This window comes from Bos indicus, chromosome 10 (genome assembly GCF_029378745.1).
Source record: "Bos indicus isolate NIAB-ARS_2022 breed Sahiwal x Tharparkar chromosome 10, NIAB-ARS_B.indTharparkar_mat_pri_1.0, whole genome shotgun sequence".
In the NCBI taxonomy this organism is placed as follows: Eukaryota; Metazoa; Chordata; class Mammalia; order Artiodactyla; family Bovidae; genus Bos; species Bos indicus.
In genome coordinates, this window is record NC_091769.1 from 10,660,404 (window position 1) to 10,675,762 (window position 15,359).

General features: G+C 36.3%; 2 protein-coding genes across 3 annotated transcripts in view; both read left to right on the forward strand.

Annotated features, from left to right (window-relative positions):
- TENT2 (terminal nucleotidyltransferase 2) overlaps window positions 1-12,338 on the forward strand; it is a 60,729-nt gene extending 48,391 nt beyond the window's left edge. For both annotated transcript variants that reach the window (XM_019968100.2, XM_019968103.2), the window contains exons 14-16: window positions 6,968-7,059; window positions 9,037-9,116; window positions 10,908-12,338. In XM_019968100.2, the coding sequence (XP_019823659.1) occupies window positions 6,968-7,059; window positions 9,037-9,116; window positions 10,908-10,982 (247 nt within the window). In that variant the 3' untranslated portion in view covers window positions 10,983-12,338. The remainder of the gene's footprint in view (window positions 1-6,967; window positions 7,060-9,036; window positions 9,117-10,907) is intronic.
- A 2,550-nt stretch (window positions 12,339-14,888) lies between these two features.
- The window catches only part of CMYA5 (cardiomyopathy associated 5), a 98,154-nt gene continuing 97,683 nt past the window's right edge, over window positions 14,889-15,359 (forward strand). Inside the window, exon 1 of the mRNA XM_070796880.1 lies at window positions 14,889-15,126. Within this exon, the coding sequence (XP_070652981.1) occupies window positions 14,972-15,126 (155 nt within the window). The 5' untranslated portion in view covers window positions 14,889-14,971. The remainder of the gene's footprint in view (window positions 15,127-15,359) is intronic.

Here is a 15,359-nt window from a genome sequence, read left to right on the forward strand (position 1 = left end):
GTGTGTTAGTTCACTTTGAGCTTGCTGTGTGGTGTGACATGGCACTAGAATGCTGGTGCTTGGAGAGAGGTTTTGAGCTTTTAGATACACTTGTTATTACGAAGCATGATTCACGTGACATATTTATCTCCTGTTTGATCATGTAGCGCACTGTTGTTTCATACCAGATATTTTCAGAAATTTGACGATAGGGAGCATAGCCAAGAGTTAGTCATGGTAATGAACTAGGTGCCTGTTGTAGGAATCCTGGCAGCCATTAGAAGGGTTTGTAAGGATTTCTTCTGAAGTTTGAGATACTCAGTTAAAAAATTCCCTTTACTGAGAGACAAAGAATTAAATGCCTGTGAAAGGATGCTAGAATACATGGTATAAATGTTGCAGAGATTTTTATACAGCCATTTAAAAATTGCTAAGATTTTCTTACCTTCTTGACTCACAGCTTTCTCCTTAAACCTTGCTGCTGAAAATTACAAAAATGAAGCCAAGTTTCTAGAAATTTACCCCGCAGCAGGGAACTGACAGGATAGGAGAAAGGGGGTCAGGTGGCTCAGGGAATCTGGGACATGTACAGTCAGTTTAATCATTTATATTTTAGGAAAAAGAAAAATTTATATTTAAAAGTTTTAAATATCTTATAGACTCATAGATATGGAGATTCTAGGAACCTTAAAAGGTATCTATTTTATAATCGCCTTTATTTTTTTGATGTCTAATCACACGTCATTACTGCTAGTCTGTCTGTTGAATTAAAAGTACATACTTACATACTTAAATACATACTTTAAAAAAAATACAAAGATCCAATTTTTTTAATCTCCGTCTTATTCTTACTTATTCTTTATTTTATTTAGTCAGTAAACCACTGAGTGCCTACTGTATACCAGGCTATTTTCTATACACTGGGGATATGGCAGTTAAAACTGTCTTCATGGAGTTTATGTAGAGAGTCATGGAGAGACAGACAATAAATAAAATGTATACTATGTTAGATGGTGGTAAGTGGAGAAAAAATTTTTTTTTAAAGCAAAAAAGATTCTGATGTGTGTAGTTGTTGCTGTTTTAATACCTGTATTGCCATTTAATACCTAGCATAGAGAGAGAATATTCTCACCAAAAAGGTGACCTTTGAAAAAAAGATCCAGTGGAGTGGAAGTTGTGAGTTACATGTCTACATGGGAGAAGAACAGAAGGAAGAGCAACTGCAAAGACCCTGAAGTGGAGGTTTGCTCATGTTCAAAGAATAGCAAAGAGACCAGTGTGACTGGAACAGAGTGTAGAAGTTAAGAATGTCAGAGAATTAAGAAAGTCCATGTCATGTAGGGTCTTATAATGAATTTTGATAGCTGAGTTTTTCTCTCAAAGTGGGAAATCACTGAAGGGGTTTCAGTAGAAAAATTATGTGATCTGATTTAGTTTGTAACATTTTGCTGGATGAAAGTAAACTGAAGGGGGAGCCAGAGGCAGAAGCAGGGAGACTATTTAGGAAGGTATTGTGGTAATCGAAGAGAAACCATGTGACTTAGTTAGATAAAAGTGGTTGCAGCGGAAGTGGATGAGAAGTGGTCAGATTTTGCTTATGTTTTAATTTGCACCAGATTAATGTGACATAGAGAAAGAGAAGAGCCAAGAATGACTTAAAAGTTTGAGACCTAAGCAACTGAAAGTATGGAGATGCCCCTAGGTGTGATGCGAAAAGCAAGGGAGAAACATTACTGATTTTTAATGTTTTAGGATTGAGATACCCACAAAATATTCAAGTAGAGATTTTAACTAGAGAGTTGGATATGTATTTCTAGAGTGCAGGAGAGAGGTCACATTTTTAGGGGTTTTTAGGGGGTTTTCATCTGGTAGATGGGATTTAAAAGCTAGAAAACTTTTTGAGAAAACCAAGGTAGAAGAGAGAAAAGGTCCAAAGACTAATAAACCCTTAGATACTCCGATGTCTTAGGTATACAGGGTTAAGAAGATACATGAATGTTTTAAGTGATGCAATGAAGAGAGAGAGACAGTTTAGAAGGTAGATATTCTGTGAAACAACTGGCCTAATTTCTCAAAAAGTCAAAGTTTTAAAAAAGTGGAGGGAACGTTTCCAGATTAAAGAGATGGAACAATCAAATACAATGGATGAAGCTTGATTGCAGTCTGATTGGGGTGGTGAAATTATAAAAGGCATTTGAGTTACATTAATGTCTTAATGCTGCTGATGTTATGAAGGAGAATGGCCTTATTCTTAGGTATATGCCAAAGGATTAAGAAATGAAGTTTCTCTCTGCTAGAGCTTAATAAATGGTTTAGTTCAAAATATACACGTATAGGTGCACACACAAGCAAATGTGGCAGTGTATTAACAACTGTTGAATTGCTTTTGAATTTTATGTTTTTTTCATTTTTTAAAAATTATTTTATATTGAAGGATAATTGCTTTACAGAATTTTGCTGTTTTCTAATTTTTTTAAAACATTTTATTTTGTATTGGGGTATAGCTGATTAACAAACAGCTGTAATAGATTAACAAAAATCTGTAATAGATTCAGGTGGATAATGAAGTGTCTCAACCATACATGTACATGTATCCACTCTCCCCCAAACTCCTCTCCTGTCCAGGCTGCCGTGTAACATTGAGCTTAGTTCCATCTGCTATACAGTAGGTCCTTGTTGGTTATCCATTTTATATATAGCAGTGTGTACATGGCCATCCCAAACCTAACTATCCCTTCCCCCATACTTTTCCCCCATATGCTTTTCATTTTTCCATTTGAAAAGTGTCATAATACAAAGATGAACTAAAAATGAGATGTAGGTATGAGAAGGAACTAATATGTAATGTAGTAGTCTAAAAAGGAAGACTCATTGAGAAAGGAGGGAAGCCAATAGAATGTTGTGTTTTGGAATCAAAGTGGGGAAAACATTTTGAGGAGGAAGGAGTGATTATTTGTGTTGCATTTTTGATTGATCAAGTACAAAATGAGAACTAAAAGCTGACCATTGAAGCATTGGTCAATGTGGATGCTGCTGGACCCTTGGCAGGAGCAGTCTTAGCATAACAGTATGGACAAAAAGCCTTATTGGTGTGAGCTAAAGAGAGAACGGGAAGGGAGGATTTAGATACAGGTGGTGTAGCGAATTCTCTTGGGGGATTTACATACTTGTAAAGGGGGCAGTTGGTGATGGACAGGGAGGCCTGGCGTGTTGCGATTCATGGGGTCGCAAAGAGTCGGACACGACTGAGTGACTGAACTGAACTGAACTGAAAGGGGGCAGAAACAATAGGGTAGAAATTGAAGGATTAAGTGGAGTTGAGTATTTGTTTTTAGAAAGGAGAAATAACCCATGTTGATGGTAAAATTGGTGATACCAGAAAAGTTGTAAATTTTTAAAAATAGTTTTATTTGTTTATTTATGACTGCACTGGGACTTGGTTGCTTTGTGTGGGCTTTCTCTTGTGACTGGGGGCTACTCTTCATTGTGGTGCTCAGACTTTAGGTGCAGGCTTCAGAAGTTGCAGCACATGGACTCAGTAGTTGTGGTACTAGGGCTTAGGTGCTCCACAGCATGTGGGATCTTCCTGGACCACAGCTCAAACTCGTGTCCCCTGCATTGACAGGTGGATTCTTATCTGCTGTGCCACCAGAGAAGTCCAAGTTGAAGCAAATTGTTGAACAGTCTTCTTGTTTGAATAGAGAAGAATTGGAATCTGTACCACAAATGGAGTAGAAGCACTGATGATTCATTATAATAATGGAAAATTATGTACGGACAAGTGTGGATTGATGTGGTGGAAACTAGTGGATACTGTCTTTTGACTGCTTTACTTTTTTAGTGAAACGAAGCCTGGACGTCAGCGTCAGCAGGGAATGAGTGTGAAGGAGGAGGTTTGGGAGGTTTGAGAGGTAGGGACAAGGCAGAATTGTTATGTAGAAGAGTGAAGGAGTGAGTGAACCGGGGAAATACAGGATGACTGCTGGGCAGTAGCATTTAGGATTCTTTTGAGCTAAGTCATCATGAATTTAAACTGATCATAAATTCAAAGGTCAACATGGTTGCATTTTTTTTTTTCCAGTCCTGTTTCACTCCTTGGGAAAGGATTGGAATAAAGATTTAATTATAGTTGTTCAGTGCTGCAAGAGCAGGTAGGAGAGTTGAGGGATGTACAAGGAAGGGATTTTAATAGTTGACCGTGGACAGGGTATATTCAGTCTTGAAAATGTGGGCCCAGTGTTGTCTGCAGGACATCTTGTTGTAAATTTTGGTCTGGGGCTTAATAACTGGAGAAAAAGACAGGAAAAGAAACATCAGAGTACGGAAGCCTGGCCTGGGATGGGTGGTCTAGCATTTGAAGAAGATTGAAAAAGACAAAGTCTTGATACTGGCATTTAAAGGGTCAGGCAGAAGAGAAGCCAGTCAAAACAGAACTCTAGGATTCAAGTTTTTCTGTGTACAGGATTTGAAATCCCTAACAAAGTGTTTGCTTCTCAGCCCTTAGTAATTACTAAGACCAAAAAAATAACATTTTTTCACTTAATTTAACTAGTTTTAGTATATATGTAGCCATGTGGTATCAGACCCATCATTTTATCTTTGCCAGAAGAATTTTTCTTTGTAATGTTGTTGAAGACTACATTTCCAATTTAATCAGTTGTCTCAAAATAAACTTTGTCACAAAAAAATGAGTACCAGTCCATTACCATTACTGATGAAAAAAGCCAATATCTTACCAATAAAAAGTCAGAAATCTGTTTTGTATTCAAAAGATTATTGTTATCTAATCTGTTTTAGATTAAATTAAGTCCCATATCTGTTGTTTTCTTCCTGAAACATCACTCTTTTATAGATTGTCTTATTTTATACTTTAATTATTGAGTGACAATAACAAATTTTCATATGGCAAGGAAGTTACAGTAGAGAAATATGGTATGACAAAAGGCTTACTTTAGAGCCTGTTTTAAAGAAGGAAATGTGTAGGGAAAATATTTCTAAATAACCATTTGAATTCTACATTGAAATTCACCTATAAGATTAAAAATTGAATAAAAGTTATATATCATGTTTTATGATTTGAAATATTTAATAATGTAGACATATTTAAAAGTTCTTTAAAAATGCGGTAGTTTTAATCAGTCTAAATAGTAGTGATTCAAATATTCTTTTTTCCCCTCTGTGAAGTACTTCAGATGATACAGTCATTTAAATAATAATTTGGGCTGATTATAGGTTGAAGATTAAGTAATATCTGGTTAGGGGTGAAAAAGTGAATATGAATGTGTCACATATGTTTCTGTGATCCAGTTTAGAATTCAGGGTTGAGTTTAATAGAAGTAAGGAGAGTCCTTTGACTGAAGGAAGTAAAAGTTTTAGTTTAACAGCAGGATGTGGTGTTTCAACGTTTTAAACTTGTCTGAGAGGAAAAAATCAGTCCACCTCTTTTTTTTTTTAACATAATGTTTCCAATATTAATTCTACTGCAGATTCACCTGTCCTGTAAGTTGACATTTGAAACAAGGAGTCTCAGGAAAAAGTTCATTTTTTAGTAGTGAAAGTTGTCTTACATGTAATAAAGTTAAGTAGCACAAAGTGTAATTCTGCTGTCCTCTTGTTTGGTTTGGCAATGTGGTTATAGAACTCTCTCCCCCTTGAAGATTTTGGAAACACACTTGGACCAGTAGAACAGTACTTCTTTTCTGTGTGAAGTCCATACTAATGGAGCTGCTGTACATTTAAGGACCTAAAAAACATCTTACTGTAACCAGTACTAAGTATTTCTTTTTGACAGCCCACTTACTTTTAAAAAGCATAAATTCTGACATATATTTTTAAAGAACTTAAAACTGTCTTTGCAAGCTATTCCTAAACTGTACTCTGAATAAGAAAAAATAGTCATACTTTGAGGATCATTTTCAATTATGAAACTTCACAAGATGCAGTGTTTTCTTGCATGTTTAACATAGAAATTGGTCAGTTTTCCAGAAACAAATGCCATGTTGGATCCACGGTTATATCCTTATGGATTCTCTAATAAATAGAGAAAGAGTAGGATGAGTGTTGCATTTGGAACGTCCCCAACTATCATCTTCCTCCTCCTGGAATGATGGAAAAGCTGAACACAACTGAAAAAAAAAAAAAGATACCAGCTTCCCCCAGACTCATTTTTTTCTTGAATACAAGCTGAGTAGTTTTATGTTTTTAAAATGTTTTTTGAAAAAAGGAAAGTTATACAAAATTATTATAAATTAAAAAAACAACAGTGTAAGGTTAGGCCTTACTAAAGACTGGACAGTCGACCTTCAAGCATGCTGATAAAATTGCTTTGCTTGACTAAAACTTCACTATAAACAGCTACATCTGATACACAGCAATAACAGTATGTTTTCATAGAGTATTCTTTTTCTAAAATTTCTACCATAAATCGTATCAGTAGAGGTACACCTGAACAAAAATTAGTTAATGATACTAAAAAACAACACAAGAAGATTACCTCTCTTAAAAAACAAAAAATTCTTACTGGGGTTTAACAAGAAACAGTTGTTTGCCTACTTACAGATTATTTTTCTTATTACTTCATTTATTAAAAAAATATTTATTGAATACCTAGTTGATACTAAGCAACTAAATGAACAGTAAAAGAACAAAACAAAAATAAATAGCTCAGCATCTTGGAGCTCTCATCTAGTTAGAGGAGACACAATAAATAACATACATAAGCAAATGATTAGAAACCTAAGTTTTATGGAAACAAAAAAGTAGAGAAGGGGAAATGAGACTTGAGGTGCAGAGAGCTGAGGCAGATTTCAGTTCTATGAGAAAATCAGAGTATGCCTAACTATTGATATAATAAAAATAGTAAAAGGGAAGTTAAGAAAATAGTTAATATGATTAATGTTTTTCTTTTCTTTAAAGTTGGAGTATATTTGCTTTATGATGTTGTGTTAGTTTCTGCTGTACAACAACATGAATGTTTTTCTTTTTACAGCTGGAATAGTCAGATGATTTCAGTTCGTGAAGCCAAAGCCATTCCCAGGCCTGATGGTATTGAATGGAGAAATAAATACATCTGTGTAGAAGGTAGTTTTCCCACAACTAGTTTCTGTTTACCATCCAACTTATCTAGTACTGACAGAAGCACTTGAATAATTTCAGCTTATATTTCATGTAAAAGTAATACATTTATGTCCTAAAGTGGTTTATAAGTTTTTTAATCATAAGATTTTAATTTTTAAAACATGGTTTAAGCTTCTTTCATTGTAAGAAATAATAAACAAATTTAGGTGGTAAATGTTTCTAGTGGGTAAGATTTGAGCAGTCTACATGCATCCCTCATGCTTGTAGTTGGCTGAAATTTATTTTCATGAGTTATAGGTGGAAGAAAATACTTTCTTCATGTGATGGTTCTTTGAAATGAAATTAGTTTTTTTATGCTTAAATATTGATAATTGATACAAGCTTGAGCTTGATTTTATGACTATAAATTGATTTTTCTTTTAAAATTAAATGCTGTGAGATATTCTATTCTCTAAAATTAATTTACATGTAGTTGAATACTTCTTTAGGTTGGTGGAAACTAACTTCAAGAGGCAATATTGTTCTCACAGATTCCAGGTTGATGACATTTGTAAATCTTGAGATAAAAAGGAATTAAAGGGTTGAAATATGGCATTTGTAGGAAAACACTCAAATTTAAAATATTTTAATCTTGAATTATAATGCAACATTTTAAGAGTTTATAAATGTGAAATTGAATCTCCTGCTTTGGTGTTTGGTTTGCTAAATTGCACAGTGTGTTTATATTTTAGTTACTTGGTTCTTGTGAATATTAAATACAATTTTAAAGTGCTGTACACTATGTGATTTGATAGTTTGGCATATGGCATTATCTGTTCTAAGAAGTACAGTGATAATAAACTCTTGTTTGAAATAGCCTTTCCGAGCAATTAAAAAAAGGAATTTTAAAAATTGTGGACCTGATTAGATTATATGACATACCTAAAGTTAACCTCTCCATCAGATTCACACTTTTTTGAGGTCTTCCCCTTCATTCTAACAACTTCATTCTCTTTCTGTTCAGTCCCTCCTTTCAACTTTATAGCATACATACATCTTCTTATCTTTGAAAAATACTCTTGACTTCATCCTACTGATTGAAAGTAGATTCTGCTGGATTTTTCTGTACTTTTTTTTCCCTCTTTTTTAGTGCTAAAATTCGTAAACTCTAGTTTTAACCTGCTACTGGCATTATTTCAGCCCCCATTTCATTCCTAATGCCTTTAGTTATCCTCCCTTTCTCACTTTTATCTTCAGTTTCCTTGTTCTCTTAAATAGAATCAGTTTGTATCTGTATATGAACTATTCTCTTATTTTGTGGGTGAAGGGTGAGTAGAGTAAGGACGAAGACTTGGAAGGTAATGTTGGAAACACACACAAAATTTCTTCTTCTGTTCTCTTGTCTCACTTGCTGTCCTGTTTTTCTCTCTTTCACTGCCAAGTCACTGTTCTCACCGCTTTTTTTAAAGCCATTTAGTCACCCCATAATTCTCTGTACTGTCTGCCGTCCTCCCTGGTATTAAACCTCTACTTTCAAAGGCATTGACCTTTTTCCTACTAGACAAATCAGTGGTCTTCTAAGTTAAATTTAAAATTACCTTTCTGTGATATTTGACACTGTATCTCTTGGTATAGTGGCTTTTATTCCTTTTGATAACTCTTTATTCTTTAACTTATATTTATTCTTTTCACAGTAGGTTCCTGACTCGCTAATTCTTCAGAAATCTTGCCTACTTTTGTGATTTAGACTTAATATTTTTGTTATTTAGACTTAATACCTGTGCTGGTTACTTCATTTTAGATATCTCACTTTAATTGTATTTACTTTGATAGTTCATAGTTATTATAAAACTGTTTTCTGTAAGCATAAATCTAAGAAGATGCAGTTGCTATTATGTAGGTCAAAAACTGTCAAAATATTGGCAGTTTCATGTAATTAAATAAAAAACTGAAGTTCTCATTTTAATAATATCTTGTTTATATGTGTATTTAACATTGTAGAACCTTTTGATGGAACAAATACAGCAAGAGCTGTGCATGAAAAGCAGAAGTTTGATATGATCAAGGATCAGTTTTTAAAGGTAAATAATGCATCAGATTAACTCTAGAAACATTAGTGCACTACTGTGCTTTGAAAATTAAAAAAAACAAGTATGTAATAGGAAAGAATAGCTCTGGTTCCTGTGCTGTGGAGCAATCAGTAGGGCACAGTGGGGACTTTATTACTTGAATTTAAAAATACTTTGCCTCTACAGAGATCTGACTCTGCTTTTACTCACATGGCTTTCACTTTGTGGATATAAGCATTTTCACAGTGAGCTTATTAAGCTCTCAAAATGAATGAATAAAATTTAAAGGACTCCCTTCTCTCCTTAAAATGTCAGGGAACCTGTAGCTTTAGAAGACAGCCATGTCTGTTCCATGTTTTTCTTCTGTATACCAATTGTAACAAGGAACGAGGGCTCCATTTTATCTTTATTTATATTCTAGTTAAATATAGTTAAACAAGATGTGTGTGTGTTTCTGTGCACACACATTTTATGTATATACACTTTAGTCATATATATGTAGACTGTAGTTTATTCCTTAGCTCCCTAGTCCGCAGTATGAATTTATTCATCAGTGATTTTGCTAAGATTGATTGACTCCTAGCTTCAAGTAATTCAACAGTACACAGTAGAAACACACTGATAGAAATATGTACTTTGAGACGTATAAGAGAGTGCTTCACAGAAGAAAGAGATCAAGGAATTTTAGAGGTTTAGTTTTTTTGTTATCAAGATAACCAAGTAGATTGTATTTTGATGATAATTAAAAATGCAAGTGTATCATATTACAAGCTGTCCTTCAAATTAGGCCCTCTCACAGTTTGTCAACCAGAATAGAAAATTTTTAATGAAATGGAATTCTGCAGGGCAAACCAAGTATCCAAGAGGGAATATTTTGTCTATCAGATTAAATTGAGAACTCAAAAATAGCATTTCTACATTGTCATTCTTACTAATGAGTGGGCCTGCATGCATGCTACGTCGCTTCAGTTGTGTCTGACTCTGCAACCCTGTAGACCATAGTCTGCCAGGCTGCTCTGTCCACGGGATTCTCTGGGCAAGAATACTATAGTCGATTGCCATGCCCTCCTCCAGGGGATCTTCTGACCCAGGGTTGAGCCCGCATCTCTTAAGTCTCTTGTTTTGGTGGGTGGGTTCTTTACTACTAGCACCACATGTCTTGTGATTGTTTAGGTATAAAACCAGTATTTTTAGTCAGTTGAACAATTGAAGTGAGAACAGCCTCAAAGATTGCAGCCACATTTTTTGGTAGTGGGCCTAATTTTTAGCTTATAAACAAGAATTTCATTTTCCTTCTTTTTTTTTCTTTTTAAAGATTCTATTCACTCTTCTAGATTCATTGTATAAAATGCTTTATTTACTCTCTCCTTTATAAATAAAATTTTTAATTGACAGCTTTCTAGATACAAAATAAGTCAATCAAATAATTGAAGTAGTCTTTCCCTACTCTCTCAAACCCAGTTTTTGTATTAATTACTTTCATATTTTAAATGACGTCTAAATTTGTGAATAAATGTTAATGTTGTCAGTTGCTTGTTTTTTGTACCACCTGTGTGTGCACCACTTTATGAATGAATTCGAACTATACAGATGTAAAATTTTTAAACAACATTTTGTTTCAGATGACAGAAGCAATACTTTTACTCTTGCTAAAAACTTGGGAGATTAAAAGCATACACAAAAAAGTCACCCCAAATTTTACTGCCTAGGAAAATCACTGTTAACATTCTAATAACTCCCCTTTCAGTCCTTTGTTTCACATATATTTTAGGTTTTAAGAATGATTTTTTCTTTCTCTTCCAGTCATGGCACAGATTGAAAAACAGAAAAGATTTGAACAGTATACTACCTTTAAGAGCTGCTATCCTGAAAAGATAACTGGCCTCTATTTCTTAATAAAGAGCAGTAGTAACATCATAATACGTTTTGTCTACCTTCATCGTGGTTTCTTTTTAATTGTTCTTGTTTTCATGTTTTATTCTTAAGACATACTTATATAAAGAGTGCATATTTTATTATGATGTTTCCTAATAAAACCCTTTGATTTAAAGATGTATTTTTGAAAATGTTTACATTGATGGTTAGTAATATTATGGCATGAATTTTCAGGAGATCAGATAAAATATTTTTGGGGGAATTATCGAACAAATAAAAGGTTTTTGCTATAACTTTAATTAATTGTACCACATGCTAACACTGAAGAGACATGTGGACTTTTTTGGAAAGGGTCTGATTCCTACATCCTTAAAGTAGGACCTTCAATAGATGGTTTGTTGCCTACGTCTCTTCTAGTGAAGTGAAGGTTTGAGTCAGTTATTCAGTTACTTGAAGCAAAATGACATCTTTGATTTCATTGAAAGAACTACAGAGGCAGTAGATAGTGGACAGTTGCCCTAAGCCCTCACTTGACTGATCAGCAAAGACTGAGGCTCTGGCTGTGTACAGAATAGTGTTTCATCAGTACCTCACATGCCTATGGTGGGCTCAAGATTGCTTTAAAGTTTGTGTTGAACAACAGTACATTTTGCACTAGTAATATGAGCACTAACTCTGTATTATACAGCAGTTAGGGAATTGTTTTGAAGAATTGGTTCAGTGTAGACATTTCGAAAAGATGAAGTTCTCTGTGCTTTATGATAGCTTAGTGCAATATGCCCGTTTGCTTTACTTCCCATTTTCCTGCTTTTATTTTTCCTGTGATATGAAGCAACAGAAACTGAAAGATCAAAATTGAGATTATATCCTATTGATAGATTCAGAGTTTTATCTGTGTATAATTATAGGATTGTAATCTAAACTGGAAGTTGTCAGTAGTAAGCCACTATAAAATGTTCTAGATAAGACATAAAATTACTATAAATAAAAGCATAGCATTTGTAAAGGTTTCTTTTTTAGTATTTCTTTTCCACAAGAAGAAATAGTGGTGGCTGCTAAAAAAGCTACAGTGTTTATTAAGGTTGTTTTTGGTGTAAATATTTGTAAATTGGTCAGTGCCTGTAAATTTAAATATAAATAATCTTAAAAAACAGTTCTAACTTTTTCTAAAGGACTGTGTACAACTTTTTTTAAGACCTGCTGAGGCACAGTTTGTTACCTCTAATGTATTTGGATTTTTTGCAGACCAATTCAAATGCTAAGACTTGCTTTTTGACTTGTAAAAGGTGCATATTTTCATTTTTTTCTTTAAGTTTAAAATTTTGTATGATCAAATGGAATAAAGTTTATATATGAAAATTGTTCATATGTTTTTTTTTTGGGGGGGTGGTTTGTTTTTTTCTGTGGAAGTCTTCGCTTCTGAGATGAGATTGAGGGTGTAGTTCTCATCTGGAACTGAACTGAATCCGGTTATTGTGTGTAATTATTTAGATTATGCAGAGAATCTTGAAATCAAGTTCATTTTTGGTTAAGCCAACTAGCCACATCAGCACCTATTTCTCTGGCATTATTAGGAATGAAGCTTTCCACACAGATGAATTTTTCAGTTTACTAGTGATTAATGCTTTTGAAGTAATTAAGCTTTAATATACTAATTTTTTTTTCTGGAAATTTCTCTTAATTGTATCTTATACTGTGCAACTCTTCTTTATCAGAATGTGTTGTATTAATATTCTAGTAATGACTCCAGGTAATAATTATAAACAATAAATAATAGCCATAGTACTCCATAATCCTGTGTAGCTCTCGGGTGTCTAGGGCATTCTCCCTCTACAGTATTACATTTCCTAGTAAAACCCCAGAATTTATCATGGACATCTTCACTGCCACTGTTTTCTCAGCTTTCAGTGACCCCTGGCAGCCCCATCTCAGTGCTCCTGCTTTTCAGCTGTATTGCTGTAACAAATAGATCAAAATGTTAATAAATTTATACCCAATTGTAAATCAATACAAACTGGGTATCAATACCCAGTTGTAAATCAAAGCTAAGATTATGCACTAGTGACTGCTAAATATGTCAGATAAGTGGTATGTCAATATATGAGAAGTTTTTAGGCTTTTAAATTGTTTTCAATATGAATTACTTATTTGTGTTGTGAATAATACATTCTCTTATTTTCTGTTTATATTGATCTGGCTATTTCTGTTTATTTGCATCGTTAAGAAAGTAGTGCCAGAAAGTTTAAAACATGCAGTTTGTACTGCAGTTCTAAATTTTGGATTGGTTTGAGCTAGGATCTTCACAAGTCTTGTTGACTGTAGTTAGTGTTCATAACAAATTTTGAGTTAAATGGAGGGAATACACAATGACTACCTGTGGTTTTGATTAGTATTTAATAGATGCCCATAGCTGTAATTGGTTCCTTTTTGTCCTAGTGAGCAGACATTTGGGGTTACTAATGCAAAAGCCTAGCTCCTGTAAGAGAAGGCATATTTCTGATGTTAAACCTGATTTAGTGAACGCTGGAAGACTGGACTCTGCTGTCTTCCCTCACATGGCCCCTAGCTGATGCTTCTGAACTGCGTTTCAACTAGCTGCAGGTATTTTCCTCACAGACCTAATGCACACACACAAGCTCATGTTACTGGGGAATACTGCCTAATTTACATTTATCATATTTAACAACTCTATGAATAGAATTTGCTGTAATTAAAAATCAGTGTTAGCTCTTCTAGCCATAAAATCATCCTTATGAAAAAAAAATATGTATTGCAAAGATACCTCTACTTGTACATAGTTGGTCTTGATCCTGGTCTCTTCAGTGCAGGGGACATTGATTAAGCACCTAATATATGCTAAGTACTTTGCTAAACTTCCATGCTTGTAAGAAATGGGGATAGTGGGACAAAGATGAGTAACAAACTTACGGTCTAGTCAGGGAAAGAGACACAATTTTAATACAGGATAATGTGGGAACTTGAAGCAGGAGTATTGAGCTTAAGCTGGGGATTCCAGAGCAGGGTACAGTCTTGAATCATGAGTATACAGGTAAATAAAGGCCGGAAGAAAGTTTCAGGGGAGAGGAATTTGTAAATAAAGACAGGGTGGTGTGACTTGATATATGTTAGAACTCCTGACTTCTAAAGAAGAGAGGAGGCAGCTAGGATGTGAGTTGTTAAGCGTTTATCTTCCCAAGGAGTTTGGGCTTAGTCCTAGAGCAGTGGAAAGCCACTGAAGTATCTTAAGCATGGGCACGGCATGATCTGGGCCTTTGGGTTGAATTTCAGACAAAACAGACTTTGGCCAATGTAGGGGAAATTATTCCTCTTCATAGTTTAAGATCTGTGGAGATAAAAGTTTCCTATCTGAATAATCCAAGGGTCACTCACTGAGAAAGAGAACACAGTTTATTGATTTGCAAATATAAAAGGAGACGGGTTCAAAACTGGGCTTTTGAAATGGGCAGACTTTGTCTCCCATTCGGTCGCTTTGCTAGCAAGGAGACCTTGAGCAAGCTAGGTAGCCATCCGAGTTCTTCAGAGCCAAACCAGCATCAGTTAAACCTACCGCAGCAGAGCTGGCAGGGGATAATTACGAGTGCCTGAACTAGTAGGAAGTGCTCTGCTCTGTAAGAGAATAGTTGTTAGGTTGGGATAAGGGCCCATTGAGTAGCTCAGCTCGGCCCCAAACCTAAAGCCTACCGAACCCACTCGAGCAGAGGCAGGGGCCGGGTGCCCAAAGGCCCGCCAGGAAGTTGCCTGGACTGGGGCGGGGAGGGCTGGGGAAACTGGCAGACGCCGGGGAAGACAGAAGCCGAGCCCGGGCCCAGCTCGGTGGCGAAACCTCTTGACGCCTTCTATTTAAAGTCGCGGGGCCCACCCGCCCCCGGGAGGGAACCCGAGCCGCCGAGCCGGGCCGGAGGCGCCGTCAGAGGGAGAACAGCAGGCGCGGCGCGGGCGGCTCCGGCTCCAGCTCCGGCCCGGCAGGCGCGATGGCGAGCAGCGACGGCAGCCACGCCGCGGAGAGCGCCCTCGGCGCCGACGAGGAGGAGACCCGGGCGCCGGACGCCGAGGAGCAGTCGGGGAGCGAGGAGGACGAGTCGGCCGTGGAGTCGGAGTCGGAGTCGGAGTCGGAGCCGGACGCCAGGTACGCGGGCCCTCGCTCAGGCCCGGGGGGCGGCCGCCGGGGACGGGCAGGCGCTGCGCGGGCCGGTGCCGCTCCCTGCCTTCCTATCTTAGGCGCCCGCGTTCGTTTCCCTCGAGCTAAGCGCTCCTTCTCTGGGGGCGCTGCCTTGTGAAGAGCTGGAAGGCGCTGGCTGTCAGCTGGAGTGACAGGCTCGCCTGCAGCGCCGAGTTCATCCCTCCCCACCCCTCCTCCTT